Source organism: Mauremys mutica, chromosome 1, assembly GCF_020497125.1.
Source record: "Mauremys mutica isolate MM-2020 ecotype Southern chromosome 1, ASM2049712v1, whole genome shotgun sequence".
NCBI classification, from domain to species: Eukaryota; Metazoa; Chordata; order Testudines; family Geoemydidae; genus Mauremys; species Mauremys mutica.
This window is the reverse complement of record NC_059072.1, coordinates 68,592,245-68,618,450: the sequence shown is the minus strand read 5'-3', so window position 1 is coordinate 68,618,450 and position 26,206 is coordinate 68,592,245. Positions and strand designations below refer to the sequence as shown.

Here is a 26,206-nt window from a genome sequence, read left to right as displayed (position 1 = left end):
CCGTGACCCAGTTATCTTCCAAAGCTTGATTGATCAAAGTCCTGCAAACTTTCTAGAAAAGCGACATTTCCTCAATGGGATTCTTTTCATTGTATATCACATTAAATACATATTTATATGACATAACCAGTGTATTTATTTAACTTTTATTTTATATTTTATCTTTCAATCCATTTTGGTTAGAGGTAGAATTACTGTGTTAAAATATGACCTGATCCCATATGTAGTTTATTTAAATTTCAAAATGAAAAGCTTACTAAGAACAGATAAGATTGATTGCTCTTTCCATCTTAGCATAATTGTATTTCAGGTGAACATCAATTTACTTTAAAGGACATTTCTAAGTAGCAGACTGCATCATACATAATTCATCAATCACAGTTGCCTGTAACATGATTTACTTAAACAGATTTCTTAACAGATTTCTTAATACTTAAACAGAAATAAAGGGAGTTCCTTTTTTTATGTTTGTTTTGTTTTAAAATGGTTTACGAAATATAACGGGATTCTGAATTACTGCTGAAAAAGTTCATCCTTGGTAAAAGTTCATCCACAGTGAATTTCTCTCTCTCTTTGAACAGAAGTGTTATTTCTTTAAACCTCTTTTAAAGGCAGAGGGAGTTTTCAAAATATAATTAAAGCAAAGAGCACTCTATGTTCATCAAAGGTAAAAGTAAAACTCCAGGGTTTTGCTGGGGCAGGTGGAAGTATTTATCTGAAAAATATGATTAACTTCGCAGCCACGTATTTTCTAGTGAGATTGACATAGCTCATTTTTATTTTATATTAAAATTTAAATGTAATTGAAGCAAAGTGGCTGTTGCCTCAGCAAGCTCTTTCAGTGACGGATAATCAAGTTCCTTACATATCTGAAAATGATTTTCACTTGGTGATGTACACCAAATGAAAGTGAAACTGTGTGGCACTTGACACACTGAGAATTCTTTCATTTGCTGAGTGATGGCTCTGATGTTATACAAACTAATGCTTCCTATCAAATTTATCTTCATGGACATGATGATGTCACAACCGTTGAAAACTTTAAAAAGAGAAACACTAGCACAAATACTTGCTTGAAAACAAACAAAAAATAGCCAAAGGTTACAAATACACATAAAAAAGACAGAATGCTTTCTACTTACTTGTAAGCCCATCTGAAATACAGAGTGACCCATAAAATTAGCCAACATTCGAATTAAAGCTGCACCCTGTGGGAGACAACAGAGGAAAATAAGTTATTGGGCTGCTTTTTCCAAATCAGTGATACACATTATTATGAAATATTCAATTTTATCTATTATTATCCTATTTTTAAAAATATATTTCTTTAATGATGATGTTTAAATGTGCAAGAAAAGTGTTACTAAGTACATGATCAATAGAATCTTAAAAATTTCGCAACACATACACACATGTTACACACCTGCTGATTGGAAGGAAGGAAGGAAGGAGAGGGAAGATCATGCAACTGCCAGACAGAGGAAAATATGATTTGGAAGGTTACTATTAATTACCCATATGCATATAGCAAACAAAGCTGAATACAACAAAGCACATCATTTCTGCAGCTGGAGCAGTATCTACTTACACATCTCAAGCACAGAGATACAAATGTACATTGTGCTGTCCGTTACACCCATGCAATCATGTGAAGTATCACAGACTCATAGACTTTAAGGCCAGAAGGGCCCATTGTGATTATCTAGTCTGACCTCCTGCACATTGTGGGCCACAGAACCTCATCCACCCCATCCTCTAATAGCACTATAACCTTTGGCTGAGTTACTGAAATCCTCAAATCATGATTTAAAGACTTCAAAAGTTACAGAGAATCCTTTATTTATTCTAGTTTAAGCCAGCAAGTGACCCAGGCCTCATGCTGCAAAGGAAGATGAAAACTCCCTAAGGTCTCTGCCAATCTGACCTGGAGGAAAATTCCTTCCTGATCCCAATTATGGCAACCAGTTGAACCCTGAGCATGTCAGCAAGTCCCACCAGCCAGACACTTGGGAAAGAATCTTCTGTAGTAACTAAGAGCCCTCCCCATCGCTGCCCATTGCGGATTTTTGCTACTAGCGGTTGCAGATGGATCACATTCCATTGCAGGCAATCTCATCATATCATCCCCTCCATAAACTTATCAAACTCAGGCTTGAAACTAGTTAGGTTTTTTGCCCCGACTGCTCCCATTGGGGGGCTGTTCCAGAACTCCTTCACTCCAATGATTAGAAACCTTCAACCCTAATGTTAAGCCTAAACTTGTTGATGGCCAGTTTATATCCATTGGCACTTAACTTAAATAACTCCTCTCCCTCCCTGATATTTATCCTTCTGATGTATTTACAGAGAGCAATCATATTTCCCCTCAGCCTTCTTTTGGTTAGGCTAAACAAGCCAAACTCCTTGAGTATCCTCTCATAAGGTAGGTATTCCATTCCTCTGATCATCCTAGTAGCACTTCTCTGCACCTGCTCCAATTTGAATTCATCTTTCTTAAACACAGGAGAGCATAATTGTGCACAGTATTCCAGAAAAATCCAAACAAACTCCACAAGGATTTCCAATCTCCTTTTTTGCAGACCTAGAAGACTAGACCACAATTACTGCATATTCTTCCTCTTCACTGCTGCCTTGTTTCCAGCAGAAATACCTTTGCAGTTATAGAACTCGCACCCAGTAATTTCAGCATCAAGCCCACAGCTTCCACAGCTTTTAAAAAGCCTTGATTTAAAGACTTTCAGGAGTCTACCACAACCAGGGTGCATAAAAATCAGTGATTTAAAAAATACAGATGGTGAGAATTAAAAGAATGATTTGATTAAGTAACTGAAGGGAGAAAAAGTAGAAATGAATATAAGAGATACCTGGAATTGTTTCTAAGAAGAAGTGGATGATTGATGAATTAAAAACCAATAGTTGTATTAGGTTACATTTCTTATTAATTATTATAAATATTTGTTTTATTATAGTGCCCAATCTCAGTTAGGAGCCCGCTATGTATGGAACTATACAAACGCATAGTAAGAGACAGTTCCGCCCTGAAGAGTTTACACTCTAAACAGGCAAGACAGGAGGGTGGGAGGAAGGAAGCAGTATTATCCCCATTTTACAGATGGCAACTGATCCACCAAAAGAATAAGTAACTCAGACAAGGTCACACAGAGAATCAGTAGGAGAGCCAGGAATGGATCCCAGATCTTCGTCCAGCCCCTTAATGACAAGGCCATGCTTCCTCTTGTCACATGTCCTTCCCCTATTCTGTATAATAAGATTCTGGGATTATCACACTCTGTGTGTGTCACTCTGAAGCCTATTGCATCTGCAGAGTCATTAAGAAGCAATGGAAACAGCTACAGGCATGGCTGAGAGCTCTTTTTGTTCAGAATATCACCAGGTTCCATCATCACTGGGATTTCCAGTCTGTTACCATCCAGTTTTTAAGTTCTCAGCAATTTTGGTTTTATGAATTACACCCGGCTGGTGTACAGCTACAAGAAGTCATGTATCTATGTCACACCAAGAGTCCTAGACCATTGTGATACCACAGGTAACTCAGCCAATCTCCACTCTGACTCTAAAGCTAATGATGGAGAAAGGAAGGATATGAGGGGGAGGGACAGGGGGTACACAGAGAACCCCCAGAGCAGGGGGGAAATGGGGGACTCTGTTATGGTGGAAAAGGAGGAATGAGAGGCACGTCAGCAAAGCGGGGGCACCGGGGCCCCTGACATGTAGGGGAGAATGAGGAATAATGCTATGAGGGGAGAGGGATATGGAGGATACACAGAGCCCCTGGCATGATGGTGAAGTGAGAAATGGAGCCATGGAGAGGAGGAAATGAGGTGACACACTGAACTCCTGGCATGGAGATGAGAATGGGGACCAATGGTATAGGGGGAGAGGGACATGTAGCAAAAGGGGGATTGGGGACACACACAGAACCCCTGGCATGGGGAAGAGGGGTTGCAAAAGAGTCTCTGAATTAGAGGGGGATGGGAGAGTGGCACACAGGAAGCTTTTGGGTGGGGGAATGGAGGGATGAAAGGAGCCCCTGGTATGTGCAATGCATTATGCCCAAAGGAGAAAAAAAATGTGCAGACCTTCTAGTTATCGCAACAGCATAGTATCACTGAGTGTATAATTTTCACTTCCCCTCATTCGTGCAAGCAATGAACTGGACAGTGGATCTACACAGATTTGTACCTTCTGCAAACTCTTGTAATCCAGACCCAGACCTCCTTGCAAGTCCGTAAATCAGAGACACAGATGATTGAATCCGTGCTACTGGACAGGACTCTCTTTGGAACCTGCCAGCATTACCCTTTGAATGACCTGACAGACTCACAGGCACTGCGCTCCACCATATCACTCCCAGAGCTGAGCGTGCCACTTCTGCAGCTCTGCCAACCCTTTGCCCATTTGAGGAATGACATATGGAGTCTAGAGAAGTGAACTCGACTCTCTTTGCAGGGCAAAATGGCCATTTATTGATGATTTAAGTGCTTTACTCCAGGCAGTGGATGACTTGTTTCCTTGTCAAGCTGTAAAACGAATCGGTTTAACAGGTCTAGTGGAAAAAAAAATCCTTTCTATTCATAAAAATGTATCTATTCTCTTGACAGTAAATAACTTGACTCAAGTTAAATCAGGAAAGAAAACACTTATCCTGTTTGAATGAATGCTTCTTCACTCAGTGTGCTTGGTAGGCACTTTCCAAATACAAGCAAAGACATACTACTTTGCCCCTGAGAGATTAAACTCTAAATAAGACAAAACTGACAGATAGATGGATGGAAGGTAAAAGGAAGAACAATCTTTAAGTAAGATGACCAGGTGCTATATATGTTGCAATTGCTTCTACATGGACAGTCAAACCAAATGTGTTAGCCTAAGTATCTTAACCATTCAATAGTTGAAGAAAGGGCATTATGCAAGTCCATGAGGGAACCAGCAAATCCTTGCTGATGGATTCAGCCTGAAAGTACATGGCCTACATCTGCTAACTGGCCACAGTGGCAAAGGGAAAAGTCACAAAGACTCCACTTACAGTTATTAGTGGCACATCTAATCACTCCACATCTCAAGTGACTGAGCTTTACCCAAAGATGGCATGGAAGGTCAAAACCAGGGGACTGGACTGTTGGATCTGTCACAAGATAGTCATTGGCTATATTTGAAGCTTTGTTCTTGTCACCGAGTATGCCACTTGAAGATCACAAAAAAATCTCTTAGGGTAATTGTCCAAACAGGTACTTTGAGCTAAAATGCACCAGGTGGATTAAACACATCTTTAAATAAGGATAGAGGTGACATATTTTGCAACTTCCGGAGCAAATTCTGTAAGGCAACTTGCTGCCTGATGTCAGGAGGGATGATATTGGACAGGACCAATAGCCAGCCCAGAATGATCATCCTCATGGTACCTGTTATTATAAACATGATTTCATTCAGTTGAGTGTTTACTAGTCCTCTCTGAAAATGGCTGAGCCACACCAGGGAGCAATATTCTGTGACAGAATAGTACAATGCAAGACCAGAATTTCTTAATATCTGCACACTGGCTCCCCAGGTAGATTCAGCAAGTTTCTTGATCATGTTGTTTCTTGTCTTTATTTTAAGGGAAGTCTTGGTAAGGTGTTCCTTGAAAGTGAAGGTACGGTCCAGAGTGACACCTAGATACACAGACTTGGATCATGATCCAGTCTGCAGGGGCAGCTCTAGCTTTTTTGCCGCCCCAAGCACGGCAGTCAGACAGCCTTCAGCAGCATGCCTGCAAGAGGTCTGCCAATCCCGCGGCTTTGGCGTACCCACCACTGAATTGCCACCGAATCTGCGGGACTGGCGGACCTCCCGCAGGCAAGCCACCGAAGGCTGCCTGACTGCCGCCTTCGCAGGGACTGGCTTGCCGCCCCAGGCATGCACTTGGAGCGCTGGTGCCTGGAGCCACTGCTGCCAGTCTGTGTTTATTCAGGAAGGTAAGCTGTTGGTTGGCCTTTGTGTGATATAGATGGAAGCAACTGGAAACTGTTTTTTGGTAGTAAGTTTAAGTGTTCATCTTAACCAACTCTTTTATGTCATTGCCAGGTAGTGATGGGCCACATCCTGATAATACAAGTTTGAATGCCACAATGGCTTTATATAATAAGCCATATTCTCAGCTAGAGTAAATCACCAGAACTCCATCAACTCCACGGCAGTCAGAGCTATGCCATCTTATACCAGCTCAGGCTTTGGGCATATATCTTACTGGACAGAAATAAATTTTTTTGAGATGGAGTTAAGGTTGAGAACATGTATCATTAACTTAAGAGTAAAAAAAAATACATGAATGTTGTATTTATTTCAAAACTAAGTACTATAAATCCAGAAAATTCAGGGTTAAGGTTACACTTAACAGAAATCCAAACATATTAAAGTAAGAAATGCATAGTTAAGACACTCAAGCAACCTTATTCTTCCTTGTACTGACATCATGAAATAATCCCATGGTCTTTTCAGTGTTTGTGGTCCCAGATTATATTAAAATGATTTTTAAAATCACAATAGAGATTCATGATAACTTGTTTCTACCTAGCATCAATGCAGGGCAGAGTTAAGGTTGTTAATTTAATTCCTTTAACTTCTTAAATAACCCAGATTTTAATTAATTTTAATTCATAAACAAATTAATAGATTTACTTGCAAATTTACTTGCAAATCAAAGAGTAAGCACTGGAATTTTGTGGAGAACATGCTGTTCATATGTTTTCATACAAAACAAAGCACAAAACAGAACTACTTTAGATACAAAATGCAACTCAATTCATAACCAGCACCTCTATAATACACACTCTCACCATATTGTTTACACACACACACACACACACACACACACACACTCTGTCTATATAGGGACTAATTCTTCATTATAACAGTTTTCTGCCAGTAAATAACTCCATGGATTTTTCTGGAGTTACAATGTGACACTGCTGTAACAAACTGGAGGATCAAAGCTATTGCTAGGGTTTGTGTCTGTTTAGGTATACATATATATCAGTATCATATCACACATAATCATGTTATCTTACCAACTTGTCTGTTATATCTTCTTGTGTGAATCACAAGAAAGATTGGTTTTCAGGAGAGTTCTGACTGAGAGGGTAGTGGGCTTGTCAGCCAGCTGAGGAATGCCATAACTTGCATAGCAGGTAGTGGGGAGAAAGGCTTAGTGAAATAACTTGGAGAAGTGGACAAATGAAATGTGGAGTATGGAATCCCTGGTACAGTGAAGAGGACAGTATGATGAGTGATACAGGTGCATATGGAGAAAGAACCTGGAAAGTAAGAGCAACATGCCATATATAAAGAACATAAGACCATAAGAACAGCCGTACCGGGTCAGACCAAAGGTCCATCTAGCCCAGTATCTGTCTACCGACAGTGGCCAATGCCAGGTGCCCCAGAGGGAGTGAACCTAACAGGCAATGATCAAGTGATCTCTCTCCTGCCATCCATCTCCATCCTCTGATGAACAGAGGTTAGGGACACCATTCTTTCCCATCCTGGCTAATAGCCATTTATGGACTTAGCCACCATGAATTTATCCAGGTCCCTTTTAAACATTGTTATAGTCCTAGCTTTCACAACCTCCTCAGGTAAGGAGTTCCACAAGTTGACTGTGCACTGCGTGAAGAACTTCCTTTTATTTGTTTTAAACCTGCTGTCTATTAATTTCATTTGGTGACCCCTAGTTCTTGTATTATGGGAATAAGTAAATAACTTTTCCTTATCCACTTTCTCAACATCACTCATGATTTTATATACCTCTATCTCATCCCCCCTTAGTCTTCTCTTTTCCAAGCTGAAGAGTCCTAGCCTCTTTAATCTTTCCTCGTATGGGACCCTCTCCAAACCCCTAATCATTTTAGTTGCCCTTTTCTGAACCTTTTCTAGTGCCAGAATATCCTTTTTGAGGTGAGGAGACCACATCTGCACACAGTATTCGAGATGTGGGCGTAACATGGATTTATATAAGGGCAATACTATATTCTCAGTCTTATTCTCTATCCCCTTTTTAATGATTCCTAACATTCTGTTTGCTTTTTTGACCGTCTCTGCACACTGCGTGGACATCTTCAGAGAACTATCCACGATGACTCCAAGATCTTTTTCCTGACTTATTGTAGCTAAATTAGCCCCCATCATATTGTATGTATAGTTGGGGTTATTTTTTCCAATGTGCATTACTTTACATTTATCCACATTAAATTTCATTTGCCATTTTGTTGCCCAATCGCTTAGTTTTGTGAGATCTTTTTGAAGTTCTTCACAATCTGCTTTGGTCTTAACTATCTTGAGCAGTTTAGTATCATCTGCAAACTTTGCCACCTCACTGTTTACCCCTTTCTCCAGATCATTTATGAATAAATTGAATAGGATTGGTCCTAGGACTGACCCTTGGGGAACACCACTAGTTACCCCTCTCCATTCTGAGAATTTACCATTAATTCCTACCCTTTTTTCCCTGTCTTTTAACCAGTTCTCAATCCATGACAGGATCTTCCCTTTTATTCCATGACAGCTTAATTTACGTAAGAGCCTTTGGTGAGGGACCTTGTCAAAGGCTTTCTGGAAATCTAAGTACACTATGTCTACTGGATCCCCCTTATCCACATGTTTGTTGATCCCTTCAAAGAACTCTAATAGATTAGTAAGACATGATTTCCCTTTACAGAAACCATGTTGACTACTGCTCAACAGTTTATGTTTTTCTATGTGTCTGACAATTTTATTCTTAACTATTGTTTCAACTAATTTGCCCGGTACCGACGTTAGACTTACCGGTCTGTAATTGCCAGGATCACCTCTAGAGCCCTTCTTAAATATTGGCATTACATTAGCTAACTTCCAGTCATTGGGTACCGAAGCTGATTTAAAGGACAGGTTACAAACCTTAGTTAATAGTTCCGCAACTTCACATTTGAGTTCTTTCAGAACTCTTGGGTGAATGCCATCTGGTCCCGGTGACTTGTTAATGTTGAGTTTATCAATTAATTCCAAAACCTCCTCTAGTGACACTTCAATCTGTGACAGTTCCTCAGATTTGTCACCTACAAAAGCCAGCTCAGGTTTGGGAATCTCCCTAACATCCTCAGCCGTGAAGACTGAAGCAAAGAATCCATTTAGTTTCTCCGCAATGACTTTATCGTCTTTAAGCGCTCCTTTTGTATTTTGATCGTCAAAGGGCCCCACTGGTTGTTTAGCAGGCTTCCTGCTTCTGACATACTTAAAAAACATTTTGTTATTACCTTTGGAGTTTTTGGCTAGCCGTTCTTCAAACTCCTCTTTGGCTTTTCTTATTACACTCTTGCACTTAAGCTGGCAGTGTTTGTGCTCCTTTCTATTTGCCTCACTAGGATTTGACTTCCACTTTTTAAAGGAAGTCTTTTTATCTCTCACTGCTTCTTTTACATGGTTGTTAAGCCACGGTGGCTATTTTTTACTTCTTTTACTGTGTTTCTTAATTTGGGGTATACATTGAAGTTGGGCCTCTATTATGGTGTCTTTAAAAAGGGCCCACGCAACTTGCAGGGATTTCACTTTAGTCACTGTACCTTTTAACTTTTGTTTAACTAACCCCCTCATTTTTGTATAGTTCCCCCTTTTGAAATTAAATGCCACAGTGTTGGGCTGTTGAGGTGTTCTTCCCACCACAGGGATGTTGAATGCTATTGTATTATGGTCATTCAGTTCCACTGTAATCTCATTCAGTATTACAAATTTATGAATGAAAAAAAGCAGTAAAAGTGTCCAGGATAGCAAAATGCTCCAACATACAATAGATACCACAAACTGTTGCTATATCTGACTCTTCCACAGCATTCAAAACTAGCATTTTCCAAAATGTGGTGCAATTGGGAAAGAGAGCACAAAGGACTGGCCAGGAGGCATGATAAGTTCCCTGAGTTTTTCTCCAGGGACTTTGTAATTTTTGTTGGATTTAGCATGTGGGCTCCCTCACCCAACTGGAGAAGACAACAACTAGAATATGCTGCAGGCTATGCTAACTGCAGTTGACGTTGCAAAGACTCAAGGGGAATTTGAAGGAGACTGTGGGACTCTCACTTCCCAAATTTAAGGAGCTGGCATGCCCTACCCAGGGTTCGGACACCATTCTTTAGAGACTGACAAAAGTAAATCTCCTCAGAGAAGAGCCACAGAAGAGTATATGTATGTACTCATGAATAATTATATTTTGCAATTGAACTTGAGGTAGTAACAAGTAGTTAAACTTGGGAAGAACCCCCTGAAATGTTATTGACAATATTCACAATTGTTTCATGGGTTCTAAATTAACTGTTTTGCATGAATACACATACAAACACATTTGTGTGTATATGCATAACACACACGCCCGATTTATATATGTATAAAGGAGAGACGTATTGTACAGTTTCCTAAAGTTTGAGTGTGAGGGGTGGAATTGAGTAGGGCTTGGGAAGAAAGATATATAAATTAAGATGATTTTCAGGGGGCTCAGGTTTCAAATGTTTGGGGAACACAGGAATACTCACTGTGTAGTAGTAGGTGTGTTACATGGTGCACTAACAATCATGAAATACAGTAAGCACAAAATGAAAATATTACATAAATCAAATTCTAAATAAACAAACCAATCCTCTGAACAGCCTCCATATGTATAACAACAAACATAAAGAAGAAATTATGACACCGCACAATGGTGTCACTAATCATTAATTTCAGATTCTTTTATATGTGAGGTTCAATGAAGAAAAGAAGCCTGTGAACTTCAGTGAAGAGAGAGTATCTAGAGAAAGATATAGAAAGTTTCTCACATATCTCTTTCATTACAGTTCTGCCTGTCTTTGTTCTCTCCTTTGTCCACCACTCATTTTTCTCCTTCTCTCATTTTACAAAAAATATTGAAATGAGATTTATTTAATATTGTACTCTTGTACAATAGTAAGTTAGTATGAAATCAAACTTTATTAATATAGAATATTTTAAGTACATTTTTCAAGTGCAATGGGAATCTCCCTAATTTTATTCCTTTTTAAATCACCACCCTTGAAATTCAACATCAGGGCCACTCTCCTTCCAACCAAAGTTCCTTTACAGTCTACCACACTTATACTTCATTATCATTTCGATCACGGTAATGGTCAAAGGCCTCAATCCAGATAAGGACTCTATACGTACAAACACATAGGAAGACACAGTTCTTTGTAAAAAAAAAAAAGCTCCTGATCTAATGCAAGAAGCAATGAGGGTGGCAAGAAAGGAATCAAAATATATATTTAATATACATTATGTATATTTATATGACTATTAAAAAATAAAATAATTGCACATTAAATACACCCCAGCACTTCTTTTTTCAAATCACCCTTAATGAACTAGCTAATTATCTGTACGTTTCATTAAAGAAAGTCAAGCAGGGATTTGGAGGAGGAGACGGTGGTGGTCATAGCTATTACTTTGAGGAGGGTGATCCATGCATAAAGGGGCAGCTTGGAAGGAGGAGGAGGAGAATGGCTGGAGGAGAAGCAGACAAGAGGGTAGACAAGGCTAGTGCCAGTGATGAAGTGGAGCACCATAGTAAGAGACAAGAGCAGACAGGAAAGGAAGGAAACCTGTGAAGGGCCTTGGAGATAAGGAAAAGAAGTTTGAACTTGATGTAGTGGGAAAAGAGAGCAAAGAAAAGAGAGAGGGATTGAAAGACAGGAGTGATATAGTAAGAACTAAGGAATGGACCAGGAGGATGAACCAACTGGAGTGTGGGAAGGAAGCCAGAATGGTGACTATGTGAGCCTCAGGGGGGCCATAGAACAAGAGGAAACTGTGGTAATCAAAATAGGAGGTGATAAAGGTTTGAACGATGTTTTAGCTGAAAAAGGTCAAATCTTAGAAACATTATGCAGGACGAAAGAGCAAGATGTAGACACAACCTGAATGTACTGGTTGAGGGAGAGAGAATAGCCAATGACCCAACAGTTACAGGCCTGACTGACCATTTGGATGGTGGTTGCTGCCAAATTATCAAAGATGTCACTGTTGAACAACATAAATATGTGTGATTTTATTTCCCAGGGCTCTGTTTCTAATGTAGGTCTGTACTGTAACTGGTTAATAAGAATGCATATTCAATCAGCATATGCTATGTATAATATACAGTCACATTGAAGCTCCTTCTGAGTTTTCACTCAGGCAAAGCTTTCATTTAAGTTAATGGTCTCTTATTCTGATGAAGGGAAACTGACTGCTGACATGACCAAACCTGTGGATGGACAGGCGGGCACAGAAAGGAAAGATTAGATTTGTTCAATGAAGCAGCTAAAGAAATAGTAGAGCTGACACAAATGTGTTGCCTACTCCCTTGATTGCGCTTCTAGAGGTCCTGACCTCCATGTATGCCATCGCCCTCCAGGGATCACGCAGGGCTCTGTAGCCCTGGTGCTGCAGGGATCCTAAAAGAACAGCTTGCAGTAGGAAGCTGGGGATAGAGTAATTACAATTGCCTGCCAACCAAATATCTAGCAAGCAGGAGAAGTGGTGAGTGACTGTGCTGTGACTTGCTAAGCCTCTGAATGCCCTGGCTGAGAGATACCACCTTGGAGCTGTTTACCTGGACTGCAGGCTAGTGGTCTGTCACTGTTTCCCTGGCCTCTGGCTGGAAAGAACCCCTCCCGCCACTGGGAGGCACCAGCAGCATGATATCACTCCCCATAGGCCCCAAAGTCATAAACTGTGGGAGCAAGGAAGTATAGTCATGAACTCTGCTTCCAGGGGAAAGGGCAGGGATTGCTCACCAGAAATCAATGCTATGCCCTCAACAAAGTGGAGCCTTATCACTCAAGTTTCAGCTGATATTATGCCTCTGCAGAGCCTAGCATGGGTTGTGAGTCTCTGACCAGACAGTGCTTGCTCAACACCAGAGTCAAGACTAGACACAGGGGGAGCCTTGTCTGAGTAAAGATTAAATAAAAATCAGTAAGAACTTCAAAACCGGGCCCATACCTTTTAAGAAATGGTTGAAATAACACTTTCCCATACAAACTGTCCTATATGAAAATTGCTTATAAAACTGAACATATAGTAAAAAGGATGTAACTAAACAAGTGTTTCTATAAGAGCTGATCATGTGTGTTGGTTGTTTAAACATGAACTTTTAGACAATTCTACCAAAGAGAAGCCTGAAGTGCTCAAAATCAAATGTGGTTTTGAATATGTGAACTTAATTTCATTTCATTTAAAGAAGTTCCTAAATTCCTAAATCACTACTAGGGGCGGCTCTAGACATTTTGCCGCCCCAAGCACGGCGGCATGCTGCGGGGGGCGCTCTGCCAGTCGCCAGTCCCACAGCTCCGGTGGACCTCCCGCAGGCGTGCCTGCGGAGGGTCCGCTGATCCCGTGGCTTCAGTGGACCTCCCGCAGGCTCCACCGGCAGAGCACCCCCCACGGCTTGCCACCCCAAGCATGCGCTTGGCATGCTGGGGCCTGGAGCCGCCCCTGATCACTACTTATATTTCAAAACTTTTGATCGTTCTATGACCTAAAATCCATTTACAACACGAGGAGACACCACGCTGCAAAGCACTCACACAAGCTGCATGTCCATCACTCTTATTCTCTGCCTATGGCAGATATCTAGTCTCCTGAGGGCTGTAATACTGTGGACTAATTTCAGTTGTTGCATTTAGTGTGGCAGTGCTGGCGGAATTATACATACGCAAGGGTGCACGTAAAAGAGAGGGGCAGTGTTTGTTCTCTAAAGTTAATAGGAATTAAAATAAAATTCAATTGAGTTATTATGTTGCACTGTAAGTACTGTATTGATTGAAATGAATCTAAGTGACAGTCACCCACATGGCCTCTAAAAATGAGAGTTGGGAGAATCCTCGCTCTAATCTCTGGTGAACCCCTGGTATGACATAAGGCAAATCAACTGATGACCTCACAGTGCTGCTGTCATCACTCAGACAACTGAGTAAAATGTAGGACTACTTTCAAAAATTTCAATTGTTGCACCTAACCAGAGCTTTCTTGGGAAACAAATCTCACCACCCCGAAAATAGCTGATTTGTTTTTCCCCAAAAGAGAAAAGCTCCACAGTAGCCAGTCCAGCATCTCTACAATTCCTACTCTTCACCCCCACTAGGAAGGTTATGCTGAACCATGATATTTTATTGCTAACCCTCTGTGCACTTGGTAACTGAACCCTCCACCAATTGTAAAGACCCCTTTCCATAGTGGTTCAGAAAACAATCGGTCCTATCCAGGGGCGGCTCCAGGCCCCAGCACGCCAAGCACGTGCTTGGGGTGGCAAGCCACTGGGGGCGCTCTGCCAGTCGCCGCGAGGGCAGCAGGCAGGCTGGCTGCCTTCGGCGGCATGCCTGCGGAGGGTCCGCTGGTCCCGCGGCTTCGGCACACCTCCCACAGGCGTCCTGCGGAGGGTCCACTGCGGAGGGTCCACTGCCTGCCATCCTTGGGGCGGCAAAATGCCTAGTACTGGCTCTGGTCCTGTCTACACTTTCAGTTACAATGATGTACTGTAGAGGCCTTCTAAGAGCCTATTAAAATGTTACCACCAAATTATGAGGAAGATGAGATCATTTCATTGTCCCTTCTGCAAACTGCTAAATCATCCCTGACAGAAATGGATTATCCCTAGGAATCATAAAAATACTTCTGGAAGGATCTTTTTTGTTTTATTTTGGTTTTGTTCCTTTGGAATAAATCAGAATGTACCATGGTCACTAGCCCCAATCTCCACTTCAGATTTCACAAGGTGAACACTGTTGTACACTACCAATATACATACTGTATATTTTTTCATCAACAAACTAATTTTTTTCCACCAAAAATACAGCTTACTATGCATTTATTTGCCACATGGGATTGCTTCCTTCCTTGATTATGCTTAAGATAAAGTTGTTTTGTTTAAATGGGAAACAAATTAATAAATTTCCCTCTTCCTTCTCTCTCTGTGGCGGAAAAATAAAACATTCAAATGTCATCCTAGAGGCTTTCCCTTTAGGCTTTGTCAGTGATAGCCCAGCCAATATCTGAAAGAAAGAAAGGTGTGATCTAGAATGGTTACGAAGATGCATTATGATTTTTCTGATGAAATGCAGAGAAATCTGTCTGACAGAAAACCAAGAAATACAAGTCTGCCTCCAGAAACTTTGTTTGCTATTGCACAATTCTTCTCTGGAATGGATGCTGACATGCCAAAGATAGAATAACTCTGAAAAAATGATCAGAAGATGAACTTTCATGAATACTATCTGACGATATATTTGGAAAAAGCATGTTCATACTTCAGATTTAGGGATCATACCCACACAGGATACCTTCTCCAGATGTTACTCTCCTCCTGTCAATATCCTACTATAAAGACACTCCACTTACCAAATGCAACAGCACATTTTATCAGTAGTGTAACCGGGTGCTTTCCTGGGCCGCCCCCTGCTGAGCTCTGTGCTCCCTCAATAAAGCACTGTGAGAGTTTTCTTGCTGCAGCACCCGTGGCTTTTATTTACATACAGTTCCCACCAGCAGCGATACTATTTACAAATACACAAAGGTCTTCCTATCTCCTCTGTTACAGGGAGTCTCCCTTCATCCTGGAGACTGTTCCTTCCCTGGCCATTCCTCCTTTGCACTGGCTGCCAGCCAGCCTTTATAGCTCTTCTACCAGGAGGCCCACAGGTGCAGCCAGTTCCAGAGGCCAGGCACCAGCCTTTCCCCAGCCCCAGTCTATTTCTCCTGATTGGGGCTGGCTGAGCAGGGGCTAATTAGGTGCCTTTGCACCAGCACCCTGCTACAAGTAGTTTGTAAAAGCCTGACAGACAACTAAACATTGCACCATGCTGTGCACAAAATACAGTATACAAGTACAGCTGATTTTTTTGCACAAAATATGAAAACATAAGGCCCGATCCTGAAGTCCTCACTCAGGCCCTGTTCCATTAAAGCTCTTAAGCACATACTTAACTGTAAGTTGTACTATTTATTTCAATATGACTGTTCACATACTTAAAACTAAGCATGTGTTTAAGTTACTTGCTAGATTGGGAGCCCTCAGTTCCTTGGTCAAAACTCTTCTGAAGTCAATAAGAGTTTACGATGCTCAGGGACTGAGACTGTGATATAAATAATGACTACTGGATTAGGCCCATACCTTTTAGTAAAAGATGTAACTTATTTTATCCCGTTTTCATGTTAATAATACAAGTTGACAAGCAAAATCTCCTATAAAGGTCTTTAAATATTTTTAAAATATTAACCAATTTCAATTGACAGTGGATATTAATTTACAAGCCAGTGTTCAATTGCTAGTTAACATGATTTTGATATTCTATGATAGCTATGGTTAATATTTCTTATAAAAATAAGGCATACTTTAAAAAGTAGAGATTCAAAGCATATAGTGATTTTAATGAGATAAAGTGTGCAACTCTGTTATTTTTTAAAAGTTTATCTAACATTGGTTTACACTTTTAATGTTAAAAACAAGCTATCGCACTTGTAAACCCTATAGCACAGTTCAATTTATTTTTAAAGACATATATACTCCTTCACTGTTAACTTTAAGAACTGTTTATGTGATACAAACACCTTGTATGGGACATACTGAAGAAGCATAGGTGAAATATTATATGCAAAAGAGATTCCAAATCAGATTAATTTCCTCTTATGACTAACATGAGCATTCCTGGTAAGGACAGATTTTCAAATGTATAAGGTGATAAGGTGAGCTCTGGTGAAATGTTAGTCTTAGAAGTCAGTTCTATTCCAGGATTTCAGGAATATGTTGGAGTGAACAAAATTCAGTGGGAAGCAGCCATAAATAAACATGTCCTTCAGGTGGATTTAGCAGTGTCCTTTTCTTGTGAATATCAAAAAGACACACAAGCTGCTTAGTCGGCCAGACAAAATATTGCTGGGACTCCATTTACAACAGCAGTTTTATTTAGCCTCTCCACTAAAACCTCTTATATGTTCTCATACCACTCACAAGGACAAAAGCACAGTATATTTTTTCATTAAGCATCCACATGAGGAAATCTTCAAGGATGGGCAAACACAAGAGGTTGATGAGATTATTTACACAGATGGGCCATCGTTAGAGCTAAAGAACAGTATGGAATAAAGCAGTGATTCTTAAACTCCACAGCATCGAGAATCCCTTCTCATAATTAAACTGGCTCCATGACTCCCAGTTTCTCGAGATATAAAGGGCAAAGACATTCTCTGTTTAAGGGAATATCAACCTAACTAAGCTTTAGATTGTTACAACTATTTTAATTTAAAGAAGAAATACATCCTGAGTGTTCAACATTCTACCAGCCTGCTGTCCAGAGAAGCCAAGAACAAATAAACAGCATTAGCATTTGGTGCTGCTTCAGATGACTCTGGAATTTTTCCTTTTAGTGACAGGAGAACAGAAAAGGTGATACTGTATTAGTAATAGGCCTCTTCCTTCTCTAATTTCTATTAATCTAAACTCAGAAATTGTCACGAGGACTGAGCTTTCAAGACTCATCAGAAAAGAGATCCATCAAGCCTTCTTCAGCCATGGATGACAAACTGAAACAACCATTGCAGTAATTTAATCAAGAAACAGATTCTCTTATTTGTTATCCCTGTCTTTCCCTGGGAAACAAACAATCAAAAATTTCAGCTGCAGGCCATCTAGTAAACTGCAGGTGATGGGTTTCACATCACCTTGTTAACCCCAGTCTCATACAAAAGGTCAATCAAACCAAATATTTCCAAATCCCATAGCACACTGGAATGAAAGGGAATCTTCTGGATCCAGCTTTTGATTTCATCACAGTGAAGCAGAGCTTGGATATATTTCAGCTTGGGAACACTTGTGGGATAATTCAGGCTAATAAAATATATTTCTCAGGTACAGGCCAGAAGAGTACATCCATTTATTACTCTAGCCTGATATGGTGGCTATGATCAAATACAACTCTCTCTCACAGGTCAAGTTGACAATTGCACACCTTATTGTATAGTGAAACAAATACCTTCTGAACCCATTTTATTACATGGTCCCCCAAACAGGAGACTACATCATGTACAAATAGAGTATCACTGCTTATCTGGTGCAAACAATATTAGCATTCTCAGCATCAGCCATCACTCTTCTCATCACAAAATCTATGACAATAGAAAGTAAAAGTGGGGACAGAGTGCAATGTTGTAGTTATCTTATGCCATTAATAACCTTAAACCATTTCGTGTTTCTGCTGTCTATTCTGACACAGCACACAGACTCATCATACAATCAACACATCAAATAACAATCTTTGCTGGAATTCCGTTGCCACATAGGATCTTCCAGAGGGTTTTTCTGTGGATACTATCAAATGCTTTCATAAAATCTAGGAAGTTAAAAACTACCTTCCTGTCGGTGTTTCAAGCCTTGCTCAGTAAGTCTTCTCAAGATGAAAACTTGCTCTGAACATGACCTATTGGATCGAAATCCAGCCTATTTTTGCCTGAGTATTGTATCAACCAGAGTTTTCATCCTATTCAAAATGATAATGCAAAACACATTTCCAGGTAGGAGTGTCACCCCTCTTCAATTATCAAAAATCCGTTGGTCCCCCTTGTTAGGCATTTTGCAGATAACACCTCTTCAGCAAAGTTTAGGACATCTCCTTTTCCCAAGCCATTCTGTATGACCTATACATGTAATTCAGCATCACTTCCCCTCCAGCTTTTAACATTTCAGCATCTATCTTATAGCCTGGTGCTTTACCACTCTTCAGTTGGTGTATGGCCTTACTTCTTCAAAGGCAATTACTTTATAGCTAAGTTCACTCTTTCTTCACCTCTCTTAAAGTGTGTTAGGCTACGTCTACACCATAGGCGCCGACTCTGTGGGTGCTCTGGGGCTGGAGCACCCACGGGGAAAAATCAGTGGGTGATCTGAATCCACTGGCAGCCAAGCTCCCCGCCCTGCCCCATCCCCCCTGCCTCACCTCCTCCTCCTCCCAGCATGCCACGTCTCCGCTCCTCCCTCCCTCCCAGCACCTGCTGCTGCCAAACAGCTGTAGCAAGCGCTGGGAGGGAGGGGGGAGGAGTGGGAACATGGCAGGCTCAGGGGAGGAGGCGGGGAACGGGCGGGGCCAGGGCAGGGATTTGGGGAAGGAGTCGAATGGGGGCAGGGAGGGGGCGGTGTTGGGGCAGGGACTTTGGAATGGGGACGGGAGGGGAAGGGCAGGGATGGAGTCAGGGCAGGGGGCAGAGGGAGGTCAAGCACCCACCAGCGCCCGAAGAAGTCGGCGCCTATGGTCTACACTACTGTGGTAAGTGAGTAATGTAGCTGGAGTCAATGAACCTTAGGTCGAGTTACCACAGGGTGTACATCACGGGGGGTCAACGGGAGAAAATCTCCCATCGACTTACCATACTCTTCTTCTCGGGAGTAGAGTACAGAGGTTGACTGGAGAGTGATCTGCAGTCGATTTGGCAGGTCTTTACTAGACCTGATAAATCGACCGCCGGTGGATCGATTTGAGAACGTCGATCCCGGCTGTAGTGTAGACCTGCCCTCAGTGCTCTGGCTGGCTGAGCACATCCTGGAAATGTTCCATCCAATGGACTCTCTGTGCTTCCTCAGTGGTTCAAATTATACCATCTTGACCCTTCATAATGCCACAACAGTTCAAGAATTAGGATGTCAGTTGTTTAGATAAAGCTTTTCAAAATCCCCTCTCCTCGGCTTCTTTTCCTTTATTCTCCCCATTCTCTCTTATCTTTTCTGGCTGATCTTTTATCTTCCTTTTCTTTGTCTGTATCTTCTTGTTGCAGAATAGTTTTTTTACTGCTGTTTTGTTCTTGCTGAATTGTCTTCTTTAAGTCTTTCCTTTCTTCAACAAGCCTCCATGTCTTTGGTTGGAGCCTTTCTTCTTTCTTAGATCTTCTCACCCTTACTGTAATTCTGTCTGCATCCACACTTGCTTCTCTACAAAAAATTGCCATTGTTTCCTATCAGAGAGACAAAGTGGGTGAGATAATAGCTTTTATTGGACCAACTTCTGTTGGTGAGAGAGAAAAGCTTTCGAGCTTACACACAGCAGGTCTCTTCTTCAGAGCTTCTGACCTGAAGAGCTCTGGGTAAACTTGAAAGCTTGTCTCTCTCATCAACAGAAATTGGTGCAATAAAAGGTATTACCCACATTGTCGCTCTAACGTCCTGAGACCGACATGGCTACAACAACACTGCATACGTTGTTTTCCTAGTCATCCATCAGTGTCTTTAACTCTTCAAACTGTTACTAAGTTGCAGCTTGAAATGCACGCTCGCTACTGGATCTACTAAACTTTCTAGTATCATACATACCCTCTGCCCTGTACAATATTACCTTCCTTAGTTTTATTTTTGTTTCCCAATAAGAAGACAGCAATCACTTTTGACATCAGCACTCATGTACATTCTGGCACCCAACAGTGATCTCCTCCAGTGCTTACTAATGGCAACATGATCAAACTGTTTCTGGGTAAAAACATCATTTGATCTTCATGTCAGTTTATGTCTTTCTTTGTGTGGAAATACGGTACTCTCACTGCTAAAACTTTGTGCCATTTTTCTAATTTGAATTTGCCTGGCTTTAGTTTCCAGCCGTTGGTTCTTGTTATGCCTTTTTCCATTAGATTAAAGAGCCCGTTAGTATGCAATATTTTCTCCCTATAAAGGTACTTATGCACTGTAATCACCTCTCAATCTTCTTTTTGATAAACTAAACAGATTGAGCTCTTTAAGTATCTTTTAGAGGCATTTTCTCCAGTCCCTGTATAATTTTTTTGACTCTTTTCTGCAACTTCTTCAATTTTTTCAACATTCCTTTTAAAATGTGGACATCAGAACTGTATGGAGAATCTCAGTACTGGTCTCACCAATGCCATATACAGAAGTAAAATCACCTCCCTACTCTACTCACTACTCCCCTGTTTATAGCTCCAAGGATTGCATTAGCCCTTTTTGCTAAATAATTGCCTTGGGAACTTAGATTGAGTTGCTTGTCTACTATGACCCCTAAATCCTTTTCAAAGTCACTGCTTTCCAGAATACAGTGCCTGATTCAAGAGCTATGGCTGAATTCCTTGTTTCTTGATGTATAATTTTGCACTTGGCTGTATTAAAAAAACATTTGTTTGAAATGGGCCCATCTTATCAAACAATCCAGATCGCTCTGTATGACTAGTCTGCAAAATTAGCTACTATTCCACCAGTCTTTGTGCACCTGCAAATTTTATGAGCAGTGATTTTATATTTACTTCCAGAACATTGATGAAAATATTCAAAAGCATTGGGCCTGGTACCAATCCCTTTGGGAAACCACTAGAAATACCCTCTTTCAACAATGATCTCCATTGATTACTACTTTTTGAGATCTGTTAATTAGCCAATTCTTAATCCACTTAATGTGTGGTTCATGGGTATTGTACAGTACTAATTTTTTAATCAAAATGTCTTGCAATACTGAGTCAAACATGTACAGTTATCTTTATCAACCAAACCAGTAATCTCATCAAAGAATGAAATCAGTTTTGTTTGATAAGACTTATTTTCCACAGAACCATGATGACTGTCATTAATTATATTTAAGGCTAAGATTTTGTCACAGATATTTTTAGTAAAAGTCACAGACAGGTCACGGGCAAAACAGAAAAATTCATGGCGGCTGTGACCTGTCCCTGACAAAATGGGGATCTGTGGGTCCCCACGCCCCTGAAGCAGGCAGCTGCTTCAGGGGCTAGGAGATGCCTGTAGCATCTGGGGGCTGCAGGGTATCCCCTGCAGCCACCAGCGGGGGCCAGGAGCTGCGAGGGCCACAGCGGCTGGGATCTGCAGGGGTTCCCCCGCTCAGAAGGGTTCCCCCCGGCCAGGAGTTGCAGGGTTCCCTGCTGCCCACCGGGAGTTTGGGGGATCTCCTGCCACCCAGAGTGGACTGAAGCTGGGAGGTTTCCCTGTTGCCCCCGGCAGCTGGGTGCTCGGGGATTCCCCTTCCATGGCTGGGAGCCTGGGGTTTCCCGCTGCCATGGCGGCCAGGAGCTGGGGGGGTTCCCCCACCACCCGGAGCAGCCGGGAGCTAGGGGGTTCCCCCACCACCGGCAGCTCTGGGGTTCTCCGCTGCCCCGCAGCGGCCAGGAGCTGGGCTTCTCCCACTCCTGAGCTCCCTGCCTCCACTGGCAGAGGAGGACCCTGAAACTCCCAACCACTGCAGGCTGAAGTCACAGAGGTCACTGGAAGTCATGGATTCCGTGAACTCCATGACTAAATCGTAGCCTTAATTATATTCCTATCCTTTAATCAGTATTAATTGAGACCTATATCAGTTTTTCCATTATTTTGACCGGGACTGATATCAGACTACCAGCCTCCAGCTACCCACGTTACCCTGCTTGTCCTTTTTTAACATAGTAGAACCTCAGAGTTGCAGACACCTCGGGAATGAAGGTTGTCCGTAACTCTGAAATGGTCCGCAACTCTGAACAAGACATTACAGACTTCAGCCACAGGGAAGTTGGGACTGCAGCCACAGGGTTTGGGGGGTGTCAGGGCTCTGGGCGGGGGAGGGGGCTTCTGACCCTAAGGGCCGCCAGGGTTCCTGGCGGGGGTCTCAGGGTTTCTGTCCCATGGGAGCACCAGGGCTTGGGACTTTAGACTTGGGGGGAGTGCTAGGAATTGGGGCTTCAACCCTGTGGCTCTGCTCCAGGTTTCAGTCGGGGTGGGGGGAAGCACTGGGGCTTGGGGCTTTAGCTACAGGGGAAGCGCTGGAGCTGAAACCAGCACTCCTCTCATAGCTACAGCCCTGAGTCTTGGCACCCCCAGCGGGATTGAAGCTGGGAACGGAGCCATAGGGCTGAAGCCCCAAGCCCCAACACTCCTTCCAGTCTGAAGTCCTGAGTCCTGGTGCTCCCGAGGGTCAGAAGCCCCCTGCACACACACATCCCCGCCTGGAGCCTGACACCTGGGCCCTGCATATGCATACTCAAACCCTGATGGCTGAACCGTGAGCCTAAGGGCTAAACCCCGACGCAGTACAGTATTTGCTGTTTTTTGTTTTGTTTTTTTGTCACTGCTGCTGCCTGATTGATGATTACTGGTTTCACAGGGTGTCCGGTTCACCAGTAAGTCCGTAACTCTGCTGTTCATTTCTTTTGAGGTTCTACTGTACTGGCACAGCATTAGTACTCTTCTTGTCTTCTGGAATTTCCTCTGTATTCCAAGATTTATTAAAAATGATCATCAGAAGGACAGAGATCTCCTCAACCAGCTTCTTTATGTCTCGTGGGTGCAAGCTACCCAAGCCTGCTAATTTTAAAATATATATCCCAAATGGATGTTGACTAACATCCTCCTTCAGAACTAATGAACTGAAAAGTACTTCACAATCCTCATTTGATATAAGTACAACATCCTGATTTTTTCCAAATACAGAGCAGATATATTATTGAACACTTCTGCCTTTTCTGCATCATTAAGAAATTTACCATCTCCATCTAAAAATGGGTCTATACCATTGCTAGGATTTCTTTAATTTCTAATATACTTTAAAAAACCCTCTTTCATATTGTCCTTAGCCCTGACAGCCACTGATTTTTCTCTGATTTCTTTAGCTTCCCTTATCAATTTCTACACTTTATAATTTTTAATTTATATTCATTGCTATCTGTTTTTCTTTTTCCATTTATATGTTGCTTTTGTAATTTCTAATTATTGCCTTCCCTTCACCACTGAGGCAGAATGGGCTTTTAGCCAAAGTTGTCTTCTCTTTGGATTGTGGAATCATGGCCTTTTGGCTATCAAATAAACTCTTCTTAAAGAACTCCCAACTTTTATTCACATTTTGCTATCTAAAATTTTCCTCCCACTCAATTTCACTCATAATTTTCCTTAGCTTTGGATAATTAGGTCTTTTAAAGAATCAGGTATATATATATTATTGGTTGGGATAAGTTTGTTCCTATTTAAGAAAGCACTTAAGCAATTGCATAAGTACTTACTGAACACAGATAGACTTAAGTATGTGCTTAAAATTAAGTAGGTGCTTATGGCCTCAATTAAGCAAAGCACTTGAGTATATACCTCATTTTAAGTATGTGTCCATTGGCTCCAGTCAGATAACTAACATACTCAAAGTTCGGAATATGCTTAAGTACCTTTCTGAGTTGGAAACAAAATGCTTTGCTGCATCTGGGACTAACTGTTTGAGTTGCATTCATAATGCAAACAGCTTCATCTAGGACTTTTTTCTCTGGAATGGAATTGTTCCCACTATAAGTTATTTTCTCTGTACAATGGAATATGAACAAATGGCTTTAGAAGAAGCAGTCTGTAGTAGCCTGGGCACTGACCTACTGTGCTGTATAATCACGTAACACACACCATCATAAAAATACGTATAAAGAATTTAGTGTCATTCACAGTGGACATCACAGATAAATTAATCCAGAAGAACAAAAAGCTATCAACTTAGACTACTGAAAGAGAATGGACTGCAAAAGCATCTGGTCAGTATCATAAGTCATTTAAAATAGCTGGGCAGCATCTTATTCTTTTGTTGATTCATCTATCTGAATAATTCAAATAAAGCCTGCTTTGCTTTACATCATTATTATCATCTGTTTAAATTATTAATAAATTGTTTTCATGTGTAAGTAACCATATCATAGATGCATATGGCAACCATGATGTTAAGCAAAGATTATAAATTGATTTGCAGCTTTTGGTCCAAATATGATAGCAACCACTACTTAGGTGGCTGGCATAATCAACATTTTTTCAATGGAAGTGTTTGAATACAGAAGTAAAATGCAAAAAATGCATGGTCATTTCTCCCATTGATCATGCAGACAATACTAGGCAATGTAGCTCTTCCAATGAAATATATTGCCTGGGAATTTTTCCAAAAGAGTTATACTTAATTGGTATGGGTTCAATATCTTCAATTGCTTTACATTCTCTAATGCCAGAACATTCACACACATTACACCATGCAGCTGAGCATTTTCCTTTGAGCAAAAGTTTTGCTACACCTAATTCTCAATATAGAGATTTGTATTTTGGGGGTTTTATGCTTTCATTACTCTCTGTAATATTTCCTTTGCTTATCAAATGCTCCCTCCTTTTACTACTCTGCAGTAGAAAAAAATGCATTGTGCTTTTTAAAAAAGCGCCACAGGATTAAAACTTTAGAGTAAATGATATGTACAAGGGTTTAGAAAAAATAAAGTAAGTGGTTATGGAGTCTGGGGCAGACACTGGTATTACTGAAGTCAATGGAGTCAACATGGATTAACACTGGATTATTATACCCTTTCTTGGATACCCTCCTCCTTGTTGTGGCTGCCTCTAGATTGTCACATACCTAAATAGCTTTTACAATATATGTATATATTGACACTCTCTGTTGTATCCAGTCTCTGTCTCCACTGCTCTGACTGCTGTCAGAATCATTACTCTTCTAAGATACTAGGACATACTTAGCTCTAGATTTTCTTGCTAGGCTGTTGGCTATGACTTCAGAATTCTTTACCTGTGCATAGGCTATTTGCCCTGTCCTTAGTGTCCTTCAATACCTTCCTGTGCCCATTGTGTCTGCCCTTCTTCTTCTGTTACTGGCTAGAGCCACCCTTACTTCTGGCAACTCTGTTTCGGATGCATCTGTCTCAGACTGTCCCGGTTCTGGCTGCTCCCTCTTTGCTACAGCTGTCTTGTTTCACCCTTTTATTATGGCTAGTTGTCCCTCATGTTACTCTCTCTCTCTCTCTCTCTCTCTCTCTCTCTCTCTTTCTCTGTTGCTGCAGCTCCCCAGGGCTACATTTCCTGCTGAAAGGTATTTCTGGTGCAGAAATGCCATCACTCTTTCTGCTTTGATGTAAAAATCACTCAAATCCTCTCTAGTGTTCAGCAAACTATATTTCCTATGGCGTTTGGGGTATAATCACATGTTCTGCAATTTTGGGGAGGACACCTTACTTCCAGCTGCATGAGGGAGAGCTTTACAAGAAGGCTGAATGGATTTTTCTGTTAATATTACTTATGAATAAGCCATTACGACTTTTTGTTCCTCTACATAGGTACTTATGGCTCTAGTGGGAGGGGACACACACACATTTTAAGAATCACTAGCACAATGCTTTTGAAATATTCAAACATCATTATCAACATTTCAAG

General features: G+C 41.3%; 1 protein-coding gene across 1 annotated transcript in view; it reads right to left on the bottom strand.

The window, feature by feature from the left end:
* The window catches only part of TRHDE (thyrotropin releasing hormone degrading enzyme), a 310,994-nt gene that overhangs the window by 110,886 nt on the left and 173,902 nt on the right, over window positions 1-26,206 (bottom strand). The window contains exon 7 of the mRNA XM_045006363.1: window positions 1,143-1,208. Coding sequence (XP_044862298.1) covers window positions 1,143-1,208 — 66 coding nt within the window. The remainder of the gene's footprint in view (window positions 1-1,142; window positions 1,209-26,206) is intronic.